This window comes from Carassius gibelio, chromosome B5, assembly GCF_023724105.1.
Source record: "Carassius gibelio isolate Cgi1373 ecotype wild population from Czech Republic chromosome B5, carGib1.2-hapl.c, whole genome shotgun sequence".
Taxonomy (NCBI): domain Eukaryota; kingdom Metazoa; phylum Chordata; class Actinopteri; order Cypriniformes; family Cyprinidae; genus Carassius; species Carassius gibelio.
The window spans coordinates 14,792,774-14,818,046 of NC_068400.1; the positions used below are offsets into that span (position 1 = coordinate 14,792,774).

Consider the following 25,273-nt stretch of genomic DNA (forward strand, 5'->3'; position numbering starts at 1 on the left):
CAATTAAGAGTGTCAGTGGTCCAATTGAGAGATAGGTGACAGTAATGCACTTAAGTCTGTGATCTGCCATAATGCAAGAAGAAGAAGAAGAATGCCTGGCATGCACATTCACAAGAGTTCTAACAGTTCAGACACTGCATGAATCAAAACCATATAAATACTGTTCAGTTTCTTGCACAGACTGATTGTTTTGTGTCTTTAGACATCAATGTATCGTCATGAGCTGCAGGGTTTAATGTGGATTTGTCTGTGCATGTTTTTTTTACTCTCATAGATTCTGTTACCATTGTACAACTGAGAGACTGCAATGACTGAAGCTAAAAATCATAATTTGTGTTCTACTGAAGAAACAAAGTCACCTACATCCTGGATGCCCTCGCGGTAAGCAGATAAACATCAAATTTGTATTTTTGGGTGAACTATCCCTTTAAAATAGCTTTTTAGTTTTTATTTTAATTGCATTTGATTTAACATGGCAGATACTTTTGCCCAAAGCCACAAAGTATACACTATCAGTTAAACCCATGGCTTTGGTGTTGATCGAACCATGCGGTGCATGTTTTGTTCACACCTCTTATTCTAAACATGTCAGACTTGTGGCAGAGTTTAAGCGCCTGGGCTCATCTGTGATCTATGGAAACTTCAACCGTCTCATCCTCTGCACTAAGAAACGGCGCATTGACGACGCCATTGCATACGTGGAGTACATCACTAACAGGTTTTAAACCTTTTTTTTTTTTAAATCCCATTCTTTTCCAGACTCTTAAACTAGTTTCATATGCAGGGTGAAAGTCTGAAGTCCCGGATTTGGTATTAGATTATTTGGATTCATTTTCTGTTTACTTTTTGTCTTCCTGTCTTGTGTCGGCATTAGTATCCATTCAAAGGAGATCTTCCACTCTCTGTCTATCACATTCTCACGCTGTTGGGAGTTTCTGCTGTGGATGGATCCAACTAACTATGGAGGAGTGAAGGGAAAGCTGCCCTCTAGCCTTCTTTATGGAGAGGTAAAGCACGGGGCCTAAAGCACAGCTTGTTTCTCTTTACAAGTTATTCATTTTTAAGAGTAAAAAGCGTTGTTGGCATTTTATCTCATTTTTATCCATTCTAGGATGGCAATGAAAAGAAGAAAAAGAAGGATGTAGAGGAGGAGGATGGAAGTGAGGAAGAGGAAGAAGATGAAGAAAACCAAGGGGAGGATGAAGAACAGGATGGGGAAGATGATGTAGAAGACTTGATTGAAAGTAACTGGAACATCATGCAGTACCTTCCTCAGACAGCATCCTGTCAGAAATACTTTCTCGTGATCATTTCAGGTAATATTACAGTTTAATTTGTTTGACACTTCAAAATTCCTCTCACTGTCAGATTGTTCAGCCTTATAATAAAAATGAGTATGTGTTGTTTGTTTCATGTAGGACGATTTAGGACTGCACAAATAATCTAAATAAAACTGATATTGCAGCATGGCTTAGTGCAATTATCAATTGTGGTGATTTATTTGAATTAATATATACACTGCGTGTTTTGGAGTGAAGTGCATCGTGTTCTTATGTGTGGGCAGCTCCATGTGAGTTTGGGTTGCTCTAACATGCGTCTTCCCAAATGTGTAATAAATAAAACCTTTAGCAACAAAAGAGATGCTTTAAGGGCTCTCTGTGGTTTTTCATCAAAATAAAGGTTTGATGGTTTATTGTTTAAAAATGAAGAAATTAAGACATCCGTAAATATGGGATTTTCATTGCAACTGTAAAATTACAATAGAATTATATATATATATATATATATATATATATATATATATATATATATATATATTTTTTTTTTTTTTTTTATTTATTATTATTATTAAATAATAAACTTTTTATTTTATTATTTAGTTACTTTCAGTAGAAGTAAAAATGATAAATTATTTTATAGTCAAGTTGATATACAATCACAAAATCTTGGTCAAATTGTCCAGCACTACAAACCTTGAACATAAAAACATGAAACCTGAAATGTTTTAATACATTCTGAATCATAATGACAAGTTTTATCATAATGTACAGATTTAGATTATTTTTTGGTGTAGCCCTTTGTCAATTTTATTATAATTTTTCATCATTTCATTATAATTGGTTGGTTGTTTGCAGCCTACATTGCAGCGGTCTATCACAGCATGAAACAAGAGCTTCGGCGAAACGCTCCTGGTGCTACTCCCATTAAGAGACGAGGAGCGACCCAAGCATCCCAGCAGCCAACTGGGGACGTCAGTGCACTTCCTGGTAAGACATAAATCCGTTCAGCTTTGTCTGAAATATTGAGTGAATGCTTTTAAAATGGGTTATTTTTGAATGTATTCTCTAATACACTTTCCAGTAAATTAATCCTTATGAATTATTTGCACTATTGTTTGATTCAAACATTTTAATTTCATATTTTCGAGTTGATATTTTCAAAGTTGAAATACTAAAATAAAATCTATTTCTTTTTAAATGTTGACTGTATTAAAATCAAAATAAAGATAGTTTAAGTGTTTTTATTTATTTTTCTCGTCTTTGTGCTGTTGTAGGTTTGATTACATTCTCTCAGGAGTATGTGTCTAGTGAACTCACACAGAACTTCTTCACCATCACTCAGAAGATTCAGAAGAAAGTGTCAAGCACTCGCAGTGTTACGCTCCCATCTGAGATGTTTCCTGTTCTTCCTGGTTCTCACTTGCCCCTCAACAACCCAGCTCTGGAGTTTATTAAATATGTCTGCCAGGTATCAACACGCACCTCCTGCTCCTGTGTTTTTATACTGCAGTATTGTGTTTTCAACTCTAACAGTAAAAACTTTTATAAAGATTCTATATCAAATAAATGCTATTTATGTTTTAAAAAAAAGTGTCAGTTTCCACAAAAACAATTAAGCAGCTAGTGTTTTCAGCAATGATTATGTTGTTGAAGATTCAGATTTGCTTAAACATTACTGTTTTTACTGCATTTTGGATTAAATAAATTCCAGAGCATAAGATACTTTTTGAACCGTGGAGTACATTTTTGTGAAGACCTCACACCTGTCTGATATTGTTTGTAACGTCCCTTCAGGTGCTCTCTCTGGATGCCAACATTGTCAATCAGGTGAACAAACTGAAGCGAGATCTTTTGCGACTGGTGGATGTTGGAGAATTTTCGGAGGATGCCCAGTTCCGTGACCCCTGCAAGTCCTACATCCTGCCAGAGGTTATCTGCCACCAGTGTAACTTCTGTCGTGACCTCGACCTCTGCAAAGACCCTGCAGTTTCCCAGGTAGCAACAGGGCTCTTGTTACAGTTCATCTCTCATTTGAATCTGCAGTTAATGATTTGCTGCTCATTCGTGTTTATATTTGCTTAACGGACTCTAGTGTTTTTTTTTTTTTTTTTAAATCATAATACTACTTGGTGTTCAGACCTTTGTTATCTGATTAAGCTAGCTAAAAAAGGCTGTGCACTATTCTCACTTTGCTCTTCTTTCCTTTTTACCTATGTAGGATGGTTCAGTTCTTCCTCAGTGGTTCTGCTCTAACTGTCAGGCCCAGTACGACACAGAGTCCATAGAAATGGCCCTGGTGGAGGCGCTCCAGAAGAAGCTCATGAGTTACACACTACAAGACCTGGTGAGGGACACAAACAGTATTATTTCCCATGTTTCTGATGCTTTCAGAGGGTTTGAAGGCTTTTGATAGTAAAATGTTTGAGTGTTAAATGTCCCAGATCCATTGACCTTCACTTATGTATATCGCCTTTATCCCGTCATAGGAATGTTCCAAATGCAAAGGTGTGAAGGAAGCAAACATGCCGCTGTACTGTAGCTGTGCTGGAGATTTCAACCTCAGCTTTACCACAAAGGTATTCATGTTCAACTAAATTACTAACATGTGGAAGTATTAGCATTACTAATGTTCAAATTATGTATTCATTTTGAAAGAGATTTCTATTCAGGAAGGATGCATTAAAGTAATAGTTCACCCACAAAAAAAAAAAAAAAGAAGAAGAGTTTGGTTCTTCATGGGATCAGATTTGGAGAAATGTAGCGTTTCATCACTTGCTCACCAATGTCATGTAGCATTTATATTTACCTTAGGGTCCACAGCTTGTTGGTTCACTAGAGAAATTAAGTCCAGTAAAGAGCATTTCACAAAATATTGGACTATATACTCATATTTTACTTTACCTGTTAGTGATGTCTTTATTTTTTAAAACATGTTTAAATAAATCTTTTATGAAACAAGTTATGACAGCCACTGAGTAAATTTACAGTATAATTTACGTTTGCATACCTTTTTTTATTTTTTATTTGTGTGTTGATTTATTATATTTAGAAATAAATAGCAATTAGATTTAAGTTTGGGCTCTGTTGTTAATTATAAACTTATATGAATGTAAAAGGGCTCCCTGTTTAGAGCAAATCTAAGGTAGATTATTCTCCTTAAGAAAATTGTGATTCTAATTGAATTTATTTAAAGAGAGCAATTTGTTCAATAAACAATTGTTTTTATTAATAATGAAAAAGCAATTTAGTGTATAGTTTTTTTTTTTCCCTGCTGTACCAGAACCATACCCAACTGTGACATAAAGAAAAAAGAGATACAAACCGAACCGTAATATTTGTGTACCATTACAGCCCTATGGACTCGTATTTTGGCCACAAGCAATGGTTTAATGTTAAAATGTCTTTATAGATTTGTTTTCTTATAAACAAGCATCTTAATAAAACCGATGGACTGGAGTAGTGTGGATTACTTGTGGAGTATTGTAATGTTTTATCAGCTGTTTGGACTCTCATTCTGATGGCACCCATTCACTGCAGATGATCCATTGGTGCACAAGTGATGTAATGCTACATTTCGACAAAATGAACATAAGAGGCTACTTTGAAAAATATTTTACAAATATTACAGACCTCAAACTTCTGAATACTTAATGTTTTACATTACATTACATTTATGCATTTAGCAGACACTTTTCTCCAAAGAGACTTACAGTAATTCAGGCAGTTTTTTACTTAACATTTTACAGCTAATGGACAACCTACAAATGTTCATTTAGTCATGTCATGTCTGTTTGCTCATTTCCACTTGTTTGCCTGTTTACAGAGCTTCACTGAGCAGGTGGAGGTGTTCCGGAACATTGCCGCCCACTATAACATGAACTTCCTGTTAGAGACCATTGACTGGGTGCTTAGTATGAATGCGTAGGGGCTTTTCCTCCAGATACACGCCATCATTTGTGCCACACAATTTGTCATTTGTACCGATCTGAATTCATATGAAACGGTGGAACAATTCTTGTACTGGAACTTTTTTATTTGTGTTAATAAACATTTTTGTATATGAGAAATGTACTTTTGTAATGATCCTCAATCACTACTTCCTAAAGTAATCAAATGCAAATTATGATTTTGGTCATTTATGGTTACTAACTGAATCTGCAATGATATTTGCAGATGAGGGGTATCACTCTTGTTCATAGTGGCATGCAGCTAATATGTCTCATTAGTAATGGTCTGTTTAAATATAGCTGTTTTTTACGTTTATATGTTTGATTCTGTAAAGAATATGGCTTTTAAGTTTTTAGAACCACATATAGGATGGTGCAATTGACAGCAACTACCCAGTTTAACTTAATGAGACGAACCATATCCCTGCCTGGCTCCTGCCCTCTCTACATTAGCACATCATAATTTGATTTCTTTTCTCTGAGGCAAAGACCTGGACGTCATGGAGATGTATGACATGCTGTGCAATTCGAATCCAACCACTGTTCTGAATTGGCATTGCTGTACTCACCACTTTAACTCAAATGTTTCTTTCTCCCAAAAGAGGACAGGGTCTGAAACAATTCAGAAGATTTCTTTCTTCTAGACTGGAGTAATGATGCTGAAAATTCAGCTTTGCATCACAGGAGTAGTTTGCATTTTAAAGTATATTACAATTGGACTGTATAATCAAATATGTGCAGCCTTGATGAGAATTCGGTTGTAAAAAAATTTGTAATGTGCTTTGACAAATATTGTCAACGCAGCAATATTATCCAAAATTATAATTGGTTGACTTTCATATTTTAATTTTTTTATATAAGCCAATAGAAGTGTTGTGAGGAATGGATATAAGAGTATGTTGTGCTGTAGACAAACGGCTACATAGTCCTACTGTCCATGTTCTTCAGCATCTGGTTTCAATCTCTTTTCCTGTCTGGGGAGATGAGGTTTTATATATATATACCCTTGATCATTACTTAAAAGACTGATACATAAACCTCAAAAGTGTGAGCTGCATAAATCGATACGTTTCTATTAATCAGATTTAGAGTGGAGCTGGGCAGACACAGTTCCTCTTCCCCTAAATTTCATTAGTGTAACCAATATCATAGAAGGAGTTGTTATCAGGTTAGCAGAGTGCTGCTCTTTGGAGGAACCGTCTCATCTTACCTTAAACAAGATGTTTTTTGATGGAAGGTTCCCAGAAAAACAGAATCATTTGGAAAGAATTTATCTCCTTTTTTTAATCACCAGATTAAATTAGTGTGACTTGTGACGAAATCTAATTCATGGTTATTTTGTGGGATTTGTTCAAAACATTAACAGTCTGATCAAAACAATTGCTTCTTTAAGTCCTAAGAATTGAGTCATGTGACACATTTATATAAAAACCGAATATTCAATGATTGTTTTTCTTATTGAAGATTTTTTTTTTTTCATGGAAATATGTCACATTTTACAGAAGGAAAACATTTTCATGACAGTTCAGAGGTGGAGTATACATGCAAACCCATTGCGTAGTTGAATGAAACACTAATTGGTGTTCATTGTTTAACATTTATTGAAGCAAAGCTTAACAGATACTTGGTTTTGCCTGTTTTTGAAGCATTTCTAGATTCCGGTATGACATTTTGTGCTGTTTTCTACACTTATTGTTCCTACGACAGTTAAATATCCTGTTCTTTTTGTAAAAGTATCCTACGGTGCTGTATATTTGGCAGCATGCTGTCGCTGGAGAGTTTTTGGTGATGGCAGGATGTTTTACAATGGCACGCCATCTGAGAGGTCCGAGTGGGTGGAGCCATAGCTTGTAAGAGTGAGGTCTTCTGTGATTGGCTGACTGGGTTCCTTGGAGATCTGGTTAAAGAAATGGAAGCTAAAAAATATTCTAACCACATTATACATTAAAAATACTTTTTCAAAGTTGTGAACTAAAATAATTGGAGTACATTTTACAAGAAAATACTAGAAAACTGAATAATTGTGAGATATAAATTCAGATTTTCAAAACAAACTAATAATTCTGACTTTTGTCATTATGTTTACATCTCAATTTTAAGTTTATATCTTCTGACTTTTTCTCAGAATACTGATTTTTAAATTTAGCAAATCTAATAATCTTAAGCAAATATTTGAATAAAATGTTAAAGGTAAGTGTAGCATTATATGCAATGAAATTAGGGTTAGGTATGAGATGTATTATGATAAGTTTTTGTTTTTTATCCCGTGGTGGAAACAAGCTTTCATAAAATATTACTTCTGTATTTCTACTTCCAAATTCCACATTTATTTAAATATGTTAATTGCATTTGTAATTATTAGAGAAGTTTACTAGCAATTTATGAGTGTCACCAATTTTTATTTTCTCAGAAATTGCTAGCAAATTTTTACTATTCCATATTAAGTAATTTCAAGGCAAAAAAAAAAAAAAAACTGAAATAGTATTTCCTTGTAAAACATACTCCCATAATGTTTTATTTACAACTTGGGGTAATATTCTCCATCCTTTTAACTTACATCATCAAACTTCTTTCCGCTGAAGACTTCATTCTTATCGATAAACGTCAGCAAGATCCAATCACAGATGATAGAGCACTATAGTTGACAGAAAAGGAGACAACATTTACTCTTATTAAGCATTAGGACAAATGAACATAATTTGGATATGTGTCTGGAAATGCCTCTTTCTAACAGGGTTACTCCAGGTCAAGCACTGTGAGTGAAACCTGAGAATCATTCCCACAATGCAATTTGTGAAGTGTTTATGTCTGCCATCAGCGTCATTAAGACATCATTATCTCACACTTTAACCCAAAACATGCATCCAGCAAAAACGTACAATTCCTACTGATGTCATGGCCGTGACTGTGCTGATGATGGTTGGAATCAGACTAAATCGTCCCGCCTGAAAAGAAATATAGAGATTAATATGAGGCGTCAACATGTCACTAATGTACTTCCTGTTTGGTCTCACATGTCCATGAACAATGACATCCAGGCGAATCCCATAGGCTTTTATGAGTGTCCTGTACTCCACACCATCCTTACGGTAATATTTAGCAAACCTGAAATGTTTGGAAGTTTCGCTAAATGATCATCATTTTAATTACAATTTATTATTGGATTCATAAAGAGAGCTCATACCTGTAGTAATATCCTGAGCTGGACTGGTTTTTTCTCATGTCTAGTCTTCTGAATGAATACGTTGGAATGCACTTTGACGGATCCATATCAAAATCACACTTCCAGTTAATGAACACGCCAATTATTCCACCCTAAAGAAAATTACATTCAAAATATACATTAACGCTGTTAAAAATGACTGCGTTCAGAAGAAAAAAAATGCTGGTTTGTTGTTTGACATGAAGCCGTATACATGCCGTTCTGCAAAGTTCACTGAATTTCTCTCGGGCCTGTGCTGCGATGAAGCCCAGGCTGAACACCGGACAATACGGGTTGGTTTTTGGGTGATAATGGCACCGTAACAATTTCTTTGGCTTGTTTGATTTGATGTTGCCCCTATAATAGAAACCATAAGCAATTTCATGAGCATAAACATAAATTTAGCAAGGGTGCATTCAATCTACATTCAATTTAAGTGTCAGTAAAGACATTTTTATTGTTACAAAAGAATTCTATTTCAAATAAAAGCTGTTATTTTGAACATTCTATTTACCAAAGAACCCTGACTAAAGTGTATCAGTTTCTACATGCATATTAATTGGCACAACTGTTCAGCATTGGTAATAATAAATGTTTCTTGAGCATCAAATCAGCATATTAGCATGATTTCTGAAGGATCATCTGACACTGAAGACTGGAGTAATGATACTTTTCATCACAGGAATAAATTGCATTTTAAAATATATTCAAATAAAGCAAGAAGCCGTTATTTTCAGTGAATTTATAACAGCTAACGGGCTAAAAAAAAACTCTTTAGCTGTTATAAATTTACTGTAAACCACAGCTTCAAAGGGTTTATTGCTTTTATAAAATGGTTATTCCATATATGAAGCAAAGCAAATCAAATATAATGATATTAATAAAAACAGTCTGAGTTCCTCAGAAACGGTTGTGGTTGCAACAAAGTGGTTGCTAAATGTAAACAAAGGTGTACAGTATGTTAGTAGAGTAATTTACAACAGCTTTGAACGCTGCTCAACCAATCAGAATCAAGGACAAGAACTATCCATTTTATAAAAGAAAATGATTTTAAATTGTAATAATACTTCACATTATTACTGTTTGTGATCTATTTTTGATCAATTACATGCAGCCTTCGAGAGCATAAGAGACTTCTTTTAAAATAAATAATCGTAACCAAAACTGTAGTGTACACAGGAATTTCTGATAACATTTATGTTTTACTATGTGCTTTTTCTTGATCAAACAAAACATTGGCATTGCTTTGACATATCCCCTGCTGAAACCCATCGACGTGCCTCAGAACTTTAAACTTTGGGAAATGGATGTTATTCTTTATGAACACGGTGAAATTAATGGCCTGTTCCAAAGCTGGTTCTCTGTGGGGACAAGAAAGACGTTTTAGTGCTTTTCTCAGTTTGATTTCTGACAGATCAGTCAATAAATGCACAATACCTGACAAACGCATGTTCCTCAATGGGACACCAGGATTTGATCTCACAGGTCTTGAATGTGTCGTTGTAGTACGGAACACACCGTCCTGTTCTTTGACCTGTTCAAAAACAAGTTTACATGTCGATATAACACCAAGCCTTTAAGTATTCTGAAATTATTTTGATATTTATTTTAGGGGTCACAATGAAAATCATTTTTAGTTAATTAATCCATGTTTACTTAGTAAAAAAAAAAAATAATACATTATGGGGGGGCCACTGTATGTACAGTATGTATGTATTTATTATAGAAGTAAACCTTACCATGACCATCGAAATCTATTTCCCCTTTAGTGCAGTCAGAATCTTGTGTGCAGTTTGCATTGGCAACACTGTAGTGCTGAAAAACGAAGAAGAAAATACTTTTTGACTCGGACCAGTCTTTCCAACCAAAACACGAATACTTTGTATTTATATGCAGCTGTGTATGTGTTTTGCACTCACCTCTGCACACGTGCCCTGCGTCTGATCATGCGTCACTTCTTTTCTAAGAATTGTGCTGATGACATCACCACCCTGTATGTTAATAAATCCAGGGTTTATACAATTAATAGTAACGTTGACCATGCATGACAAGACTACCTAACAGGGAACATTTTATTTGATCATGTTACAGTATCTGAAGTGACAGAGGATATCTGGTCTGCCCTAGAAACTTTTTCTTTTTTTTTTTTTTTGGAGTAAAATAATGCAGTTTACTCACCTCCGATGGTCTGGCGTATTCTGTTGTGTCCTGAATGCTGTCTTCCAGCAAGGCCACACCTCTCATCTCAGTGTACACCGAGCTCTCTGGACGCGTCTCTGTCTCCTGATACGCTTTCTGACTGATAAATACATGCCTGCACAAATGAAGCATGACGTAAACATGCATCCACATGCATCTGAACACATGAACCATTTGAAAAACAAAACACACCTTCATGTGTAATCGAGGAATTGAATTCGTATAAAGTTGAAATTGAAACCGTTTTAATTAGATTTGACATTTCATCTATGCTATAGATAAATCTCTATACCACTGATTTGTATCTGTTGACATTTTTATTGCATTACTTCTGCATTCGTCTCGTCTTCTTTGCAGCTGTACTCCGAAACAAACCAAAGGATAACAAAACAAACAAAAAAACCCACCAAGTTATTTTTATGCAAAATATATATTTCTTTAGATTTATAGTAAAATCAATCACCCAGAGACTATAAAATAACTCAAGTTTTGCATTTCAGAGTTCTCTGTTTGTCTAGCACAGAGATAAATATGCTATATACTAATATATATATATATATATATATATATATATGCTATAAAAAAATCTAATTTTGTGATGGATGTAAAGCAAGTTTTCAGTACAAAACTAACAGCAGACAGTGGAAAGCAGATTCTTACCAAATGAAATATGTGATGACCAGGAACTGCACAGCTCTGTATATGACTCCTAGTTTTCTGTCCTTCACCACCATCATTTTCGGAGTCTCATAGTCCCAGAAACCCAGGAAAAAGTCTTTGAGGAATTCCAGACAACCCATTTTTATAAAAAAAATTCCTTATGTTTCTGCAAAATGAACATCCCAATCTTCACACTGAACTGATGCTATACAGAGACACCCACTTGAGTACTACAGTATCTCTCTCTCTCTCTCTCTCTCTCTCTCTCTCTCTTTCTCTACTCAAATGACACCCCTTTTGTCCATTGTTCTCTATCATATTGTTTATCTAGCATTGAGAAATTAATAGTCTTGCCAATTTTCTATTTGTGCAGTTAGATTTTTTTTTTTTTTTATCTTTTATGCTATGTATCTATTTCTATTGCATTACAATCAGGCCCATAGATAGATAGATAGATAGATAGATAGATAGATAGATAGATAGATAGATAGATAGATAGATAGATAGATAGATAGATAGATAGATAGATAGATAGATAGATAGATAGATAGATAGATAGATTTTTTTAAGTTACACTAGCCCACTTTTTAATATTTACATAAATATTTAATGTTAAATGTAGCTGCTGTTGATTTTTATGTACACATGCCTTAAATTATATATATTGGGTATTTATATTACAACATAAATATATTATACATATTATTCATTATAAAAATATTACACGTGTAGTACGGTTTTGTGCGTAATTGCAACACGTTTATAACTTTCTATACAGGCATTCACTCGTGCGCCTCGATTCAAGGGGTCCTTGGCTGACGGACGTCACACAAAACACGTGTGTTCGGAAGACGCACGTTACGACTGGATCTGTGCTGAGATCGATTTGCTTTTACTAGCAATAGATTTTAATTAAGGTTTGAACAAAACAAACTCCGCTGTAATGGGCGGGTTACAGAAGAAGAAGGTAAGAAAGTGATTTAGAGCAGAACTGTCGGTAAACAAAGCACGAAGGGCTGATGAGCGCAGGGCCCTGAAGACATGCGTGCTTTAAACATGTTACTATTCTCTAAACATTTAACAGTGTTTTCTGTATGACATTTGATAAACATGTACAAGATTCTTAAATGACCACAGCATCATTTTTACTAGAATTGTCTAACTTTAATATTCATTGCAGCTGTTTTGAGCGGTACTTTACAGCATTAGAGGAATGAAATAAGGGTTCTTAAGTCTAAATCATCTTAAGGCTCGACTCCGTATGAAATACGTGTGTCGTTTCTGCATATTCCCGCTTGTCAAAGCACTTTCTAACCTGTCATTTCTTCTCGTGTAGTATGAGAGTGGATCAGCCACTAACTATATCAGCAGGAATAAAGCCCGCAAGAAGCTGAGTCTGAGTCTGGCTGATTTCAGGTTGGTCAACAAAACAAAGCATTTCACTTGTGTTCTGTCCTGGGGTTTTGGTATTTTTACGTACCTCATACTTTATATGTGACCCTTGGCAAAAAAACCAATCATAAGGGTCAATAAGCTTTCATTTGATGTATGGTTGTTTATTAGGATCGGGCAATATTTGCCCGAGATACAACTATTTGAACATCTGAAATCTGAGGGTGCTAAAAAAAATACAAAGAAAATCGCCTAAGATTGTCCAATAATTTGAAGTAACTTATATTTACGGTAGGAAATCTACAAAATATCTTCACGGAACATGATCTTTAACTAAAGCAACACTATGTAACTTTTTCTGTAAGCGAGTACATCATAAATTAACCTACCAAAACTGCCTTTTGTCTTATCCCAAATCACTACGGTACATTTATAATAAGTTATAATTTTTGGACTATTTAACCTGTTCGGCTCGTCACCGCTGCGGAGTAACACATGAACACATGCGTGATTCGCCATAGACATAAACTTGGAGAAGTTGCTCCGGTTAGAATGTTTTTCCGCGGGTTGCGTGCAGTTCTGTTTATTATCCGCTAGAGCGCCAAAATTTACATAGTGTTGCTTTAAAAGTATAAAGGATATTTAAAAGTTATTAAAAGATCAGATGTTTTTGTTTTGCTATCTTATCAAAAATGTACAATGATGCTGTTAATTGCATTTTATTATTTATGTTTACTATTTCTTCCATGGTTTGTTTGTGAACCACCAGTTGAGATAACAGATGTAAATACTGAAGGTGTTTGTGAATTAATACATGCTTCACATTTAATAGGCGGTTATGCATATTGAAAGGGATCTATCCTCATGAACCCAAACACAAAAAGAAGGTCAACAAGGGCTCGACAGCACCCAGAACCTTCTACCTGCTGAAAGACATCCGCTTCCTCTTGCATGAGCCTATCGTTGGCAAGTTCAGAGAGTACAAGGTGAGAATTTGCTTTAGGAAAGCTAGATGCTGCTTTGTGTTTGGAGCTGTATCCTATAATCCGTATCATTTTGATCACTTTTTCATGTTCAAGCCAGAGATTAAATGACAGTGGAGGCAAAATACTGGTTTGCTAGTTAATAACAGTGTCAATGACAATGTAAAATATATGCCAAAGAAATATGCAGATGATTTGCTGTGGAAAGCAGCTGAAAGTGAGAGAGAGAGAAATATCAACTTTTTAAAGAAATATATACTTTTAAAGTTTATTTTAATTGTTTTGGTTCTGTAATAACTAAATTCAAAGTTTTAAAACAAAAATCTTTTTTTACATTTCTATTTAGCCTTTTTTGTATAGCTTTAGCATTTACACTTTTTTTCATTTCACTTAGCTGCTTAGTAGTTGCCATATTTTATGTTAGCATTATCTAATTACAGAAAAAGAAATTATGGTAGGAAATTAAGTTAAGAACCTGCTTACCAATTGTGACATAACATTACAAAATGTTAGAAATTGGTGAGAAAAATATTTTTTTATTAAAGTTTTATTTATAACTGTGAATTTTTTTATTTTATTTTTTCCTCTATGAAAACTGGTCATTATTTATTTTTAAGGAATAAGCTTTTGTCCTTTAATTTAAAAAATTTTCTTGTACGTTTGCATGATCTAACAGAGCATGTGACACGCTAGCAATTCTCTCTGTGAAAAATCATTAAAACATTAAAACGCATGGTTTGGTTGATTATTACAATAGCAAGATTAAGTATTATTAAAAGTTCTAAAGATAAAAAACAAGACATCCTAGATTAAATTCTGATATTATTTTTTTTACTGAGGGACAATCTGTATGCTGACTATACATTCCCTTGGTTGTAGATTTTTGTGCGGAAACTGCGGAAAGCATATGGAAAAGCTGAGTGGAGCGGAGTGCAGAGAATGAAAGAGAACAAGCCTGCGTACAAACTGGACCACATCGTCAAGGAGAGGTGAGAGAACACACAGCAGGGGGCGCACTTCAACTCTCTGTCCCAACAACATCAACATGCTGGGAATGACTTTTCTGTGTCCAGACAGTGTTATGTGATAAGCACCTATTTGTGTCCAAACAGTATTATCAGTACGAGAAGAGTCTCAGTCCCTGTCCACAAACAGATCAGTTATGAGAATCCAAAAAGTCACAAGAATATCAAGAATATGATACATTAATTATCTTGGCTAGACTGACTGTCTCGTTCTCCGTCCAATTTACTCCGTTTACAGCAGGGTTTGGGAATTTAGGAAAGTGAGGTTTTTTTTCCCCAACTGTTCAAAAGTTTGGGACAATAAGATTTTTTTTCACGCTTTAGATGCAAGTTCACCAAGCTGCATTTGGTAAAAAAAAAAAAAAAAAACACAGTAAAATGGTAATATATTATTGAAAAAAATATTGCACTTTGAAAGACCTATTTCCTGTTTAAATGCATTGTTAAATGTAGAATGGTGCAAAACTACATTTTCAGCATCATAACTCCAGTCTTCAGTGTCACATGATCCTTCATATTTCTTTTGAAATTAGATTCCATTAGATTCTCTGATGAGTAGAAAGTTCAAAAGAACAGCATTTTTAAAAATGGAATCCTTATAATGATATAAATGTCTTTACCTTCAGTTTAATGCATCTTTGCTGATAAAAATATTACTTTATGGGCATGTTACTGATATGACTTGAGCAAATATTACAGTACTTGACAATGGACATGAATTTGCAGTTTATAACTTATTTTCGATTAAAAGCACCATGAAATATCTCAACAAGTTCAGCTTTCATTCCTGTTTTCTTACTTGTCAGTCAAAACTGTCAGTCAGACTTATATTTCCTAAACATATGTCACCTATATTTGGCACCCAATTTAGCTTCTTTAGCTTGAATTGTGCTAAAATATTTTGCTCAGTAGCCACATTGAGTAGCTTACTCCATTTTTCTATGAATGATCTGTCGTTGTCACCTACTGTTTCTAAAATAGCTTTGTTTTTCCAGGTATCCCACGTTCATTGATGCTGTCCGAGATGTAGATGATGCCCTTTCTATGTGTTTTCTGTTTTCTACGTTCGCTCGCACGGGAAAATGCCACGTTCAGACAATTCAGCTGTGCCGGAGACTTAGCATTGAATGGATGAACTACATCATCGCCTCACGGTCTCTGAGAAAGGTACTGTAAACATAAGCTATGAAAGAAGTGCATTTTAAAGGCTGATTAAATGATTCCGCTTTGTGGATCTCTTAACGATTATATTTTTGTTTCTTCAGGTTTTTCTTTCTATTAAAGGTATTTATTACCAGGCTGAGGTTCTGGGACAAACCATCACATGGATCATACCATATCAGTTTGCCCATGATGTGAGTATAAATATACAATATATTTTTTTAAAGGGTACATAACATACACAGTTTCACCTTATCTCATCTTAATTGTTTCCATTAACATATATTCACATATGTGCTGATTTCCAACAAAAGACAGAAATCTGATGCAGTTGTACTGACATAAATGGGGTCTTTTATCACAGGGAAGGCTCCATGTTTTAATAGCAAACGATGTGCAAATCCAGCGTCGACCTGGGCCTTGTTTATAAAACATTCGTCACTCAAATGACCAGAACACACAAACGCACTTGCTACACTCCGTTGCTACCCCGGAAAAACAAACCGCATGCACTGTTCGTATAACGCTGGGTTCTTGGGGAAGCTGAATACGGTAAACTTTCCCTCACATCCAAAAAAACACTTATTTGGAGACAACTGGAACAAATCCGATTGCCGATGATTTCCCAATGAAGCGTGTTGATGTGTGCTCTCCTCTGGCAAACGTTTGCGCAGGCGCGCTTTTCCGAGATAAATGCTCATATAAGGAGTTCCACCATCGTCTATGTCATTATTAGATCCACGATCAAAAAAAAAAAAAACACTTGAAACTTATAACCTGGAAGTAAGATTTTCGGCACGGAAATTCTCAGTCATTCTTCTAAATTATTTTTTTAAACTTTGGCCATGTTTAGCGTGAGAATCCATCTCTTTAACACTCAACAATTCTGAATACACAAAACACCATTGTAGCCCCCCTTTAAGATTGAGGCTTGTTCAGAAATTAGTAAAATATTTTTTCATCATATATATATATATATATATATATATATATTATTATTTTTATTTTTTGAGAAAAAAATTTATTTTTTTTACTCCGCAAGGACAAAAGTTGACCAAAAGTGACCGTAAAGACATTCATAATATTAAAGATAAATGTTGGTATTTTGAACTTTCTATTCTACAAATATTCCTGAATTAAAAAATGTATCACTGTTCCCACAAAAACATTGAGCAGCACAATGGTTTTCAACATTGATAATAACAAGAAATGTTTTAAGTAATATTTTAAATCTGTAAACATGTTTATTTGTGAGCACGTGCAATAACAACAAAACATGCTTTTGTAAAATAATGAAAGCAAACAGGATGCGCTTTCTGCCGTCTCGGTCTCTGTGAACCTCAGTTACATTGCCTTACATTAAAAATAGATCTATTGAGAGTGAAATGCCTGCTTTCAAATGAACTAATTCAAATGGAAAACAAACAGCCTATTCCTCAGATGAATCTGTATGAAATAATGTACAGGTGCATCACTACTGTGGAGATGATGAGTCTTTTAATCTGAAGACAAAGAAAGCATTCGTTTATCAAAGTATTATAATGTTAATGCTTTATATGTGTGCTTGAGCACTTATTAGGCAATGCAAGCCATTAAAGACTCATTATATTGTTTTAAATGGTTTATCAATACACGTGTGAATAGTCGACTAATGCTTCAAATGAATGACTACTAGTCGAACAGTAAAATCCTTAGTCGAGGGCAGCCCTAGATATTGTTTTTGATCAAATTATGCAACCTTAGTGAACATAATATACTTTTTTTTTTTTTTTAAACATTTTTAAAATCTTACCAATTCCTAACTTTAGTTGTAGTTATTGTCACAAATAGGATTTGCAACACACCAAATGAGCAAATGAGGTTTAATTTGATTATTTTTATTATTATTATTTAGGAATTGAAATTGTTTTAAGTATATTGCAGTTGTTACCCAACTACTAAGCCATGTAAAATCTTTTTAACGAATGGCTCTTTGCTCTTTTTAACAGTGTCTATGTTTCGCAGTATTCTGGATGCTGAGGTCTTTCTATAGAACAGATTGTTTTCTAATGTCTGTTAACACACCCCTGTCCCTGCTCTCCTCAGCACCCTACAGATGTGGACTACAGAGTTATGGCCACCTTTACAGAGCTCTACACAACGCTGCTTGGATTCGTCAACTTCCGCCTTTACCAGACCCTCAACCTCGTCTACCCACCCAAGGTAAAACACACCAAATGAGCTTCTGTTCAATGCCTTTTTAGTTTTCAGTAGCAGAATTCCAGTTCATTCCAATGTTTTTGTATTCTGGTGTTTGTTAGCTTGATGGACAAGGAGAGTTCAGCCTCAAATCAGAGTTTGAAGAAGATTATGCCCTGGAATCAGAGAGCTATACTGAGGTACTGACTGTTTCATTTTCTCTTTTCATATCAACATTCAGTTGGACCAAATATGACAGTGTGTTTAAAGATATGCGTCTTTACATCTTCTACCAGAAACTGTCAGCGTTAAGTGCCAGCCTGGCCCGTACAGTACCTTCAGTGGAGGAGGAGGAGGCACAGCTGGACCATTTCCCTGCTGAAGGGGTGAGCGAGCGAGAGACCGACAGCTGTCTGTATCCTGAACACCTGCAGTGACTTACAAACATAACCTCTGCTTTATACAAGGGATATTACATTCCATAGTTAAAACCAGTACACTATAAAAAACAAGTGATGGACATGGTAATATAATTTATAATAATGACAACTATAGTTATCTGGAGATTATTATGATTACTATTATAATTGTTATTATTATTATTATATTGTTGTTGTTTTAGATTTTACTAGCTAATATTATTGTTACAATCTTTTAATAATATTTGATTATATCGTTATGTATTCTATTACCATGTCCAAATAGCTGTAGTAGTATTTGCTAAAAACTAATAATAATAACAATAGCTAATAAATTATATTACCATGACCTTATAACCATAACCATAATAATAATAATAATAGTCTCTGTTATTTGGACAATATTCTTTGTTATTATTATTATTATACACTCTGATAATATTATAAATGGTTGTTAATTGTAATAGCAATATTAATGACTTTAATTTGGAGATGGCATTAGTTTTTAAGTATTTATAAAGAAGTATTTCTAATGTGTATAATATTATTAGATATAAAAATATAATAGTAATTATGATTATTATAATAAAAATTATTATTGTTCTTAATTATTTTTAGTTTTAGTTTTTATTGCCATGGTTATTTGAACATGGTAATGTAATTAATGATGATGGTGATAATATAATCAGTCATCATTACCATAGTTATTTATTTTGCCATGTCACATTTTAATACTGTAATATGTACTGAATTATCATAAAATTGGATATGAACATGGTAATATTTGGTTCCATAGAACTGTATATGTATGCAGGGAATGTAGCATGACAATGTCACAGTGTAAAGACAATGGAGGCTTAAAGTTAACTTTTGGTTTAAGGAACTAAGTTTGTTTGTAGAGCACCTGTCATAAAATGCAGTTTGCACAGCTGTTTGGTAGCAAACTCAAAGCTGTCCGATTCCTATCGACTTGCTAAACCATCTGTAATTAATGCAATTATGTGCCCCCCCAATAATAATCCACATGTCAAGTTCACTAAAAGAAAGTGTCACAAGACACTTGTTATTTAGTCTCACTTCACGAAGCGTGAGTGGGTGAAGCACTCAACCCGTGTTTGATTAATTGTTGTTTTGGACGGACTTCGTATCCTCCTGTTTCAAGTTCACTGAGGGAGACAGTTACTATGGTTACACGCTGAAGGTGTTAAAAAAACATTCTGATGAAACCAGCGTGATTGCAGACGACCTTTGTCCTCTTTATTTAATGTGGTGTTTAAATGCACTTCCAATTGCAGGAAGACCTGGAGAAAATGGAGGCGAGAGAGAGGACCGAGCTGGAGCAGAACAAACAGAAGAAGCTCTTCGAAGGGCTGAAGTTTTTCCTAAACAGAGAAGTTCCCAGGGAATCGCTGGCTTTTGTCATCAGGTGTGACATACTTATTTTTATCACACCATCTTATTTACCACACTTTCCCTAAAATAGGGTTCTTTTTTGTGTGTGTGTGTGTGTGTGAAGTGAAGGCACAAATTCCATGTTCTTTAGAGGTAGAACTAGATATTAGTTTAGATGTTTTTTGTAATCTAGTAATGAACATAATTTAAATCAAAAGTAGATCAGTAAATAGGTATTTGTCTCATCTCCGCTCATTACAACAATAAAAATCATGCAGCGGTGACAGTCCATTTGACTGTAAAATTTGATATCCAGCCTATTGTAAAATAATTTTTCATTAACAAATCTCTTGAGGTTTAGCCGTTTCCCATATTCTGACGCTACATAGATATTTCCTTTAAAAAAAACTCTACGGTGGCATGCAGGAAGTGACATCATTTCTACAGCATGGTGGGAACATTGATGGATTTTCTCAACTTTTATCAAGCAGTCATTCAGCCGTGTAAAAGACTGTTATTTGTCTTGAGATTATTAATACATGTATTCTTTTTTACTCTTCCAAGATTTATGAATTTATTTTTATTTTTGTGTTAAATTGCAAATCTTGTATAAAAGATGTGTAAAACTAATATTAAGTCTGAGCATCAGCAGTTTGTATATGTACCGAAAGAAACCTGTTTGTCTGTATATAAGAATGTGTTGTACACTGTGCAGGTGTTTCGGTGGACAGGTGTCCTGGGATAAATCACTGTGCATCGGCAGCACTTACGATGAAACCGACGAAACGATCACACATCACATTGTGGACAGACCCACCATCGACAAACAGTATATCAACAGGTCCGAAAAAAAACCCCCTGATCCGTACAGTGTCTACTTCACATGTGCTGTATATTCTTGTACTTGATGCCTTTCTCCACCTGGCAGGTACTACATCCAGCCCCAGTGGGTGTATGACTGTGTAAATGGAAAGATACTGTTACCCGTAGAGGAATATTTCCTGGGAGTTACACTGCCGCCCCATCTGTCACCGTTCGTGGAGGAGAGCGAGGGAGATTATGTGCCTCCTGAGAAACTCAAACTCCTGGCCCTGCAGCGAGGACAGAAGCCACGTGAGGCTTTATGAAAGGATTCTTGCCTTATGATTGTGTGTGATTTGTTCAATGGTTGTTGACGTCTCAAACAAACTGTTCACAGAAGCAGAAGAGGAGGAGGAGGAGGAGGAGGAAGAGGAGGAGGATGAAGATGACGAAGAGGAAGATGATCAAAGTGAGGATGAAGATGAGGCCGAAGATGAAGCTAATTTAGCTGAAATGGAGGAGAAGAGAGCTCAGGGAAAGGTAAGATGGTTTTAAGTTTGCAGAAGTAATTTTTTGCAGTTTTGCTGCTTGTTTGTGTAGTGGCACAAAAATTGCAGACTTAAGGCCCTGGTGTACTTCAAGCGAAAATGAAGAACGAACTGATATGATGTCATTGCGAACAGAATCAGGCCTCAACAGATTTTCGTTCAAAACGACTCACCAATGCAAACTTTGTGGGGCAGTTCGCTTTGGCTCCTAAACGCCTGCACTACATAATTTCATAGTTGTTGTGTTTTGGGGGATATGCACTATCGTCACAAGTCCTGTTTACATGAATCTACACCCCACCTCCAGCAGCGTGGGGGGGTTGGAAGGTTCGTTAACAGTATACCATCATTCAGCCTTTTCAAACTTCTTTTTGCCCTGAAACGAAGAGCAAAAACAAACTTTGTTTGAAGTATACTGGGGCCTTTACAACTTTCAGTTGTTACCTTGAAAGGCTTTGACTTTATAATAGGGAAATTATTTAGGCTGTAATTCTCACACAACTTCCAAAATAGTAAAACCAACATGACAATGAATTGTGATAAAATTGTGAATCATGATAGTTCTTAAAAATATTGTGATATATGTGATGAAAGTTGCGGAGTCGGTGTGTAATAACTGTGATTTACACAACGTGATGTCATAAAACATTTTGTGGAGGAATATGTAAAATATAAAAGTCTGCTGGTTTTCCCTCAGAGTCTGTCAGTGAAGGTGACCCCTGGAAAAGTCAAACCAGAGAACCGCATGCGCACCGAACAAGAGGAAAAGGCAGAGGAGAAGAGACTGGCTATTATGATGATGAAGAAGAGAGAGAAATACCTCTATGACAAGATCATGTTTGGCAAGAAGAGACATGTCAGAGAGGTAAGCTTGCTTGGAAATAGATGTATCGAGTGCCGTTTTTCAATGTTATATGCTATATCTAACCAGAAGATTGATTCAGGATAATACTTCATTTTGATTCTTTGTTATTTTTATTGCATTAGTTTTTTGTTTTTTTGTAAATGAGTGCTATGGTTAAAGGCAGGGTAAGTAATTTCTGATAGTCAGTGTTGAAATTTGAAATCACCAAAACAAACCCTTTGCTTACCATGCCCTACACGGTGGTCATTCACAGCTCACACTTTAAAAGGTGCTTGACCTACATTTGGCTCATTGTTTCAGCTTCATTGACCTTGACAGAATTCAGTGTTCATGAATCTAATGCACACCTTCCAACAGGCTAACAAGCTAGCAGCTAAGAGGAAAGCTCACGATGACGCCAACAAAGCCGACAAGAAGACGAAGAAGAAAAAGTGCTGATTTTTTTTACATGTATTGAAATGTTTCTTGAGCATTTTCTCTCTGCTGAGAGACTTTGAGAATTGTTCTTCTCTCGTTTCAACTCATTGCATCATTTAATGGAAATTGTACACGATTCACTGAACTCCATGTATCTTTTAAGTTTGCCCGAACTGGTTTCAGTGACACTTTTCTGGATTTCTTATCTGTCTTTGACATCTAATAAACATAAGATAATGATTATCTTTAATGAAAAGTTTAAAAAAAAAAAAATCTGTCTGCATGTTTCAAATTTGTGAAATTTGTAATGTACTAACTTGAATAAAGAAAGTTTTTAAAGAATTGCAGGTGCGATTAGAATCCACTAGAAAAGAGCTGATGACAAAAGTTGTCATATCAACATTGCAAATAGCTGTAAGGCACGTTTTTGAAAATAAAGTGTAATGGCTTTTCAATATTAATAATGTTTTTTGAGCAGCAAATCAGTATAATAAAATGATTTCTGAAGGATCGTTTAACACTGGGGACTGGAGTAATGATGCTGAAAATTAAGCTTTGCATCACAGGAAAGAAATATGTTTCAAAATATAGAAAAATATATTATACATTTCAATAATACTTATACAAGGTTACTGTTTTGCTGTATTTTTGATCAAGTAAATACCACCATGGTTGTTCTAAATTAAAAAGTCTCTCATTTGAGTTTAGCCGTTTAGTTTCTCATGTAAATAGGTCTTGATATCCAAGGACAAAGAAGTCTAGTGTGTACTGAGGGTTTCTGGAGATCATTCGCATTGTCAAATTTCTAAGTGAAAAAACCATTGACACTCCCTTCCCTGAAGACTCTTATGTTGGACATCACAACAAAAAAGTGGCTTTAGATGAGGGTTTTAAGTTCACTGCTGCTGAAAAGTTGTTTCCCAATGCAAAATGGCGTTAAAGGCTAGACCTTCAGAGATTTTAGCTGGATTCAACGACGGTAACTTTACCAACCAGTAAATCATGTAACCTTGAAAGTATTGCTCTTATGTATTCCTAGATGTATTATAGTCCGTCCGGAATGTGAATGTACCTTTTGAACCACAAATGTCACAATTTTTTTTTTTTTTTTATGTTTTGGCAAAGTCTTCACAGCACAAGCGAAACTACTGCATTAGACCTATTTATGTCTTACACAACCGTTATGGTCGTATTAAAAAAAAAAGTTTTGCTTTATTAGGCTACAATTCAGTGGACATTTGGCAAAACACTGTGAATGTTCCCTATTTTAAAACCTATAGCTAAGTTTTTAATGGATGTCCTCATAAATTGGGAAATGTAACCGGAGTGGTACAGGTTTTGAAATCCTCCGAGAATGAAGGTTACAAAGAAAATGAGTGCTTCCGAATGCATTGAATTCCTCATTGTGAATTTTCAAACCGGCCTAATGAATGGAGTCAGATTCTCCTGGTTTAGGGTGACAAGCTGAATTATTTAGCTCTGAATGTTTTCCAGTGTTCATTTCAGTCCTTTGTGACAGATTTTGGTCATACGAGGTATATAAAAAAAAAACTATTATATGCAGGCTTTGCATAAATCTGTATTTGAAGTGATCTGCTCTCTTTTATTCTGTAAACATGTAACACATGACATGGTCTCTTCGTTTGTATAGTTCACCCAGAGAACCAATCAGATGTTTGTTTTTTATTGTATGAGGTGTTTGTTATCAGTAAATCCTCATACCCTTGGTTGCAGCTTTGTATGTTTGCTCTTTCTTTGTATTTGTGGTGGGAAGTTATGACGTTGGTGTTCTCCTCGCTGCTGTGTAACCCCTGTGGGCTTTAGGCCAGGCAACTCATGGCCCTTTTTATTACTAATTCATGTTCACGCACACAAGCATGCAGTGTTACCCATGTTACCCATCTGCATTCCAGACATGTCGCTCTTACACTGCCTGGCACTGACATGACTTTCTGTGTGTCCGTGTGTGTGGCTGCAGACAATGAACCGAGTGTTTGAGACCAGTCAAAAGGAGATCTGGATGAACAGAATAATCTTGTGCTGGACAGTAAGAGACATTGAGAAGCGAGTGAAATCAAGAGAATGGTTTGGGTGATGTCACTCAAGGGAATGTAAAGATAAAAAGAGTATTGATCAGTGAATTATCAGCTCTTGCAGTGTCCGAATGCATTTGAAGGGATAGTTTACCCAAAAATTCTGTCATTTATTTACCCTCAATTTGTTGCAAAGCTGTATGAGTTTCTTGCCTCTGTTGATAAAAAAGAAAAAATGGAAGAAAGTTGGTATCTGCATTCTTCTATGATCAACAGAGGAGATAACAAACTTTAAACTAAAATTAAAAGATAAATAGTAAAAAAAATGTGTAACTTCACTTTTACAACATGAGGAGGACATGTCTCAGTGTCAATTTTTCCAAAAATGCTTTCCAAATGTAAAAAAAAAGAAAAGACATCACTGTATTCCTGTATTGGACAACCAGAACTTCTGAAATTGATAATGTGTGAAATGATTGTTTAATTTATGATCTCCTGCCACAAACCTCCGTATGGAAACTCATACAGCAGCCTAAGCAAACACTGAGATAAGAAGCCATTCTTCCGATTGGTCACTAAAGCAAACATCCAGAAATCACAGCATGAAAACCATCAATATGATCCAGAAAGTTCTTCCTGAGCTGTCACTAACCCATCATGTAAAAAATACCTGGGAGTTTGTATTGGCCCCTCTCATGCATTTACGCTTTCTAGCAACTTTTCCACTTCAATCCAGCAAATCTGTTCTCAATGGCTCTCTGTTTCCACCTC

At 35.2% G+C, this 25,273-nt stretch overlaps 3 protein-coding genes across 6 annotated transcripts in view; 2 read left to right on the forward strand and 1 right to left on the reverse strand.

The window, feature by feature from the left end:
• Positions 1-5,347, forward strand: part of pole (polymerase (DNA directed), epsilon) — a 31,220-nt gene extending 25,873 nt beyond the window's left edge. For both annotated transcript variants that reach the window (XM_052556345.1, XM_052556344.1), the window contains 9 exons: positions 593-718; positions 875-1,007; positions 1,112-1,316; positions 2,136-2,267; positions 2,555-2,748; positions 3,075-3,275; positions 3,499-3,624; positions 3,767-3,856; positions 5,104-5,347. In XM_052556345.1, the coding sequence (XP_052412305.1) occupies positions 593-718; positions 875-1,007; positions 1,112-1,316; positions 2,136-2,267; positions 2,555-2,748; positions 3,075-3,275; positions 3,499-3,624; positions 3,767-3,856; positions 5,104-5,205 (1,309 nt within the window). In that variant the 3' untranslated portion in view covers positions 5,206-5,347. The remainder of the gene's footprint in view (positions 1-592; positions 719-874; positions 1,008-1,111; positions 1,317-2,135; positions 2,268-2,554; positions 2,749-3,074; positions 3,276-3,498; positions 3,625-3,766; positions 3,857-5,103) is intronic.
• A 1,463-nt stretch (positions 5,348-6,810) lies between these two features.
• On the reverse strand, positions 6,811-11,518 carry p2rx2 (purinergic receptor P2X, ligand-gated ion channel, 2). The gene is made up of 12 exons (XM_052557275.1): positions 11,289-11,518; positions 10,608-10,743; positions 10,349-10,420; positions 10,169-10,244; positions 9,867-9,963; positions 9,710-9,790; positions 8,648-8,786; positions 8,412-8,542; positions 8,242-8,332; positions 8,107-8,172; positions 7,785-7,862; positions 6,811-7,124 (listed from the first exon to the last, which is right to left on the reverse strand). The coding sequence occupies exons 1-12, from the start codon at positions 11,426-11,428 to the stop codon at positions 7,029-7,031; spliced, it is 1,203 nt and encodes a 400-aa protein (XP_052413235.1). The 5' UTR covers positions 11,429-11,518; the 3' UTR covers positions 6,811-7,028.
• A 563-nt stretch (positions 11,519-12,081) lies between these two features.
• pes (pescadillo) lies at positions 12,082-22,811 on the forward strand. Of its 3 annotated transcripts, none has more exons than XM_052557320.1 (15): positions 12,082-12,255; positions 12,625-12,704; positions 13,513-13,666; positions 14,543-14,652; positions 15,684-15,855; positions 15,954-16,043; positions 17,935-18,051; positions 18,150-18,227; positions 18,324-18,413; positions 19,742-19,872; positions 20,554-20,679; positions 20,767-20,951; positions 21,037-21,179; positions 21,885-22,052; positions 22,410-22,811. In XM_052557320.1, the coding sequence occupies exons 1-15, from the start codon at positions 12,232-12,234 to the stop codon at positions 22,488-22,490; spliced, it is 1,749 nt and encodes a 582-aa protein (XP_052413280.1). In that variant the 5' UTR covers positions 12,082-12,231; the 3' UTR covers positions 22,491-22,811. The 3 variants fall into 3 exon arrangements, with proteins under 3 accessions (XP_052413280.1, XP_052413281.1, XP_052413282.1); XM_052557321.1 differs by having other exon boundaries at positions 12,083-12,255; positions 21,040-21,179; XM_052557322.1 differs by having other exon boundaries at positions 12,083-12,255; positions 21,043-21,179.
• Positions 22,812-25,273: the final 2,462 nt, after the last annotated feature.

Bases quoted from the DNA above. Each gene is read 5' to 3' on its own strand.
- p2rx2 (XM_052557275.1), bottom strand. From the start codon at position 11,428: ATGGGTTGTCTGGAATTCCTCAAAGACTTTTTCCTGGGTTTCTGGGAC. The intron at 8,787-9,709 runs GCACGTCGATGG...TTTCTATTATAG, and splicing joins CCAAAGTTTAAAGTTCTGAG to GGGCAACATCAAATCAAACA. The intron at 7,863-8,106 runs GTACGTTTTTGC...TGTCAACTATAG, and splicing joins CCATGACATCAGTAGGAATT to TGCTCTATCATCTGTGATTG.
- pes (XM_052557320.1), top strand. From the start codon at position 12,232: ATGGGCGGGTTACAGAAGAAGAAG. The intron at 14,653-15,683 runs GTGAGAGAACAC...TTGTTTTTCCAG, and splicing joins GACCACATCGTCAAGGAGAG to GTATCCCACGTTCATTGATG. The intron at 16,044-17,934 runs GTGAGTATAAAT...TGCTCTCCTCAG, and splicing joins CATATCAGTTTGCCCATGAT to CACCCTACAGATGTGGACTA.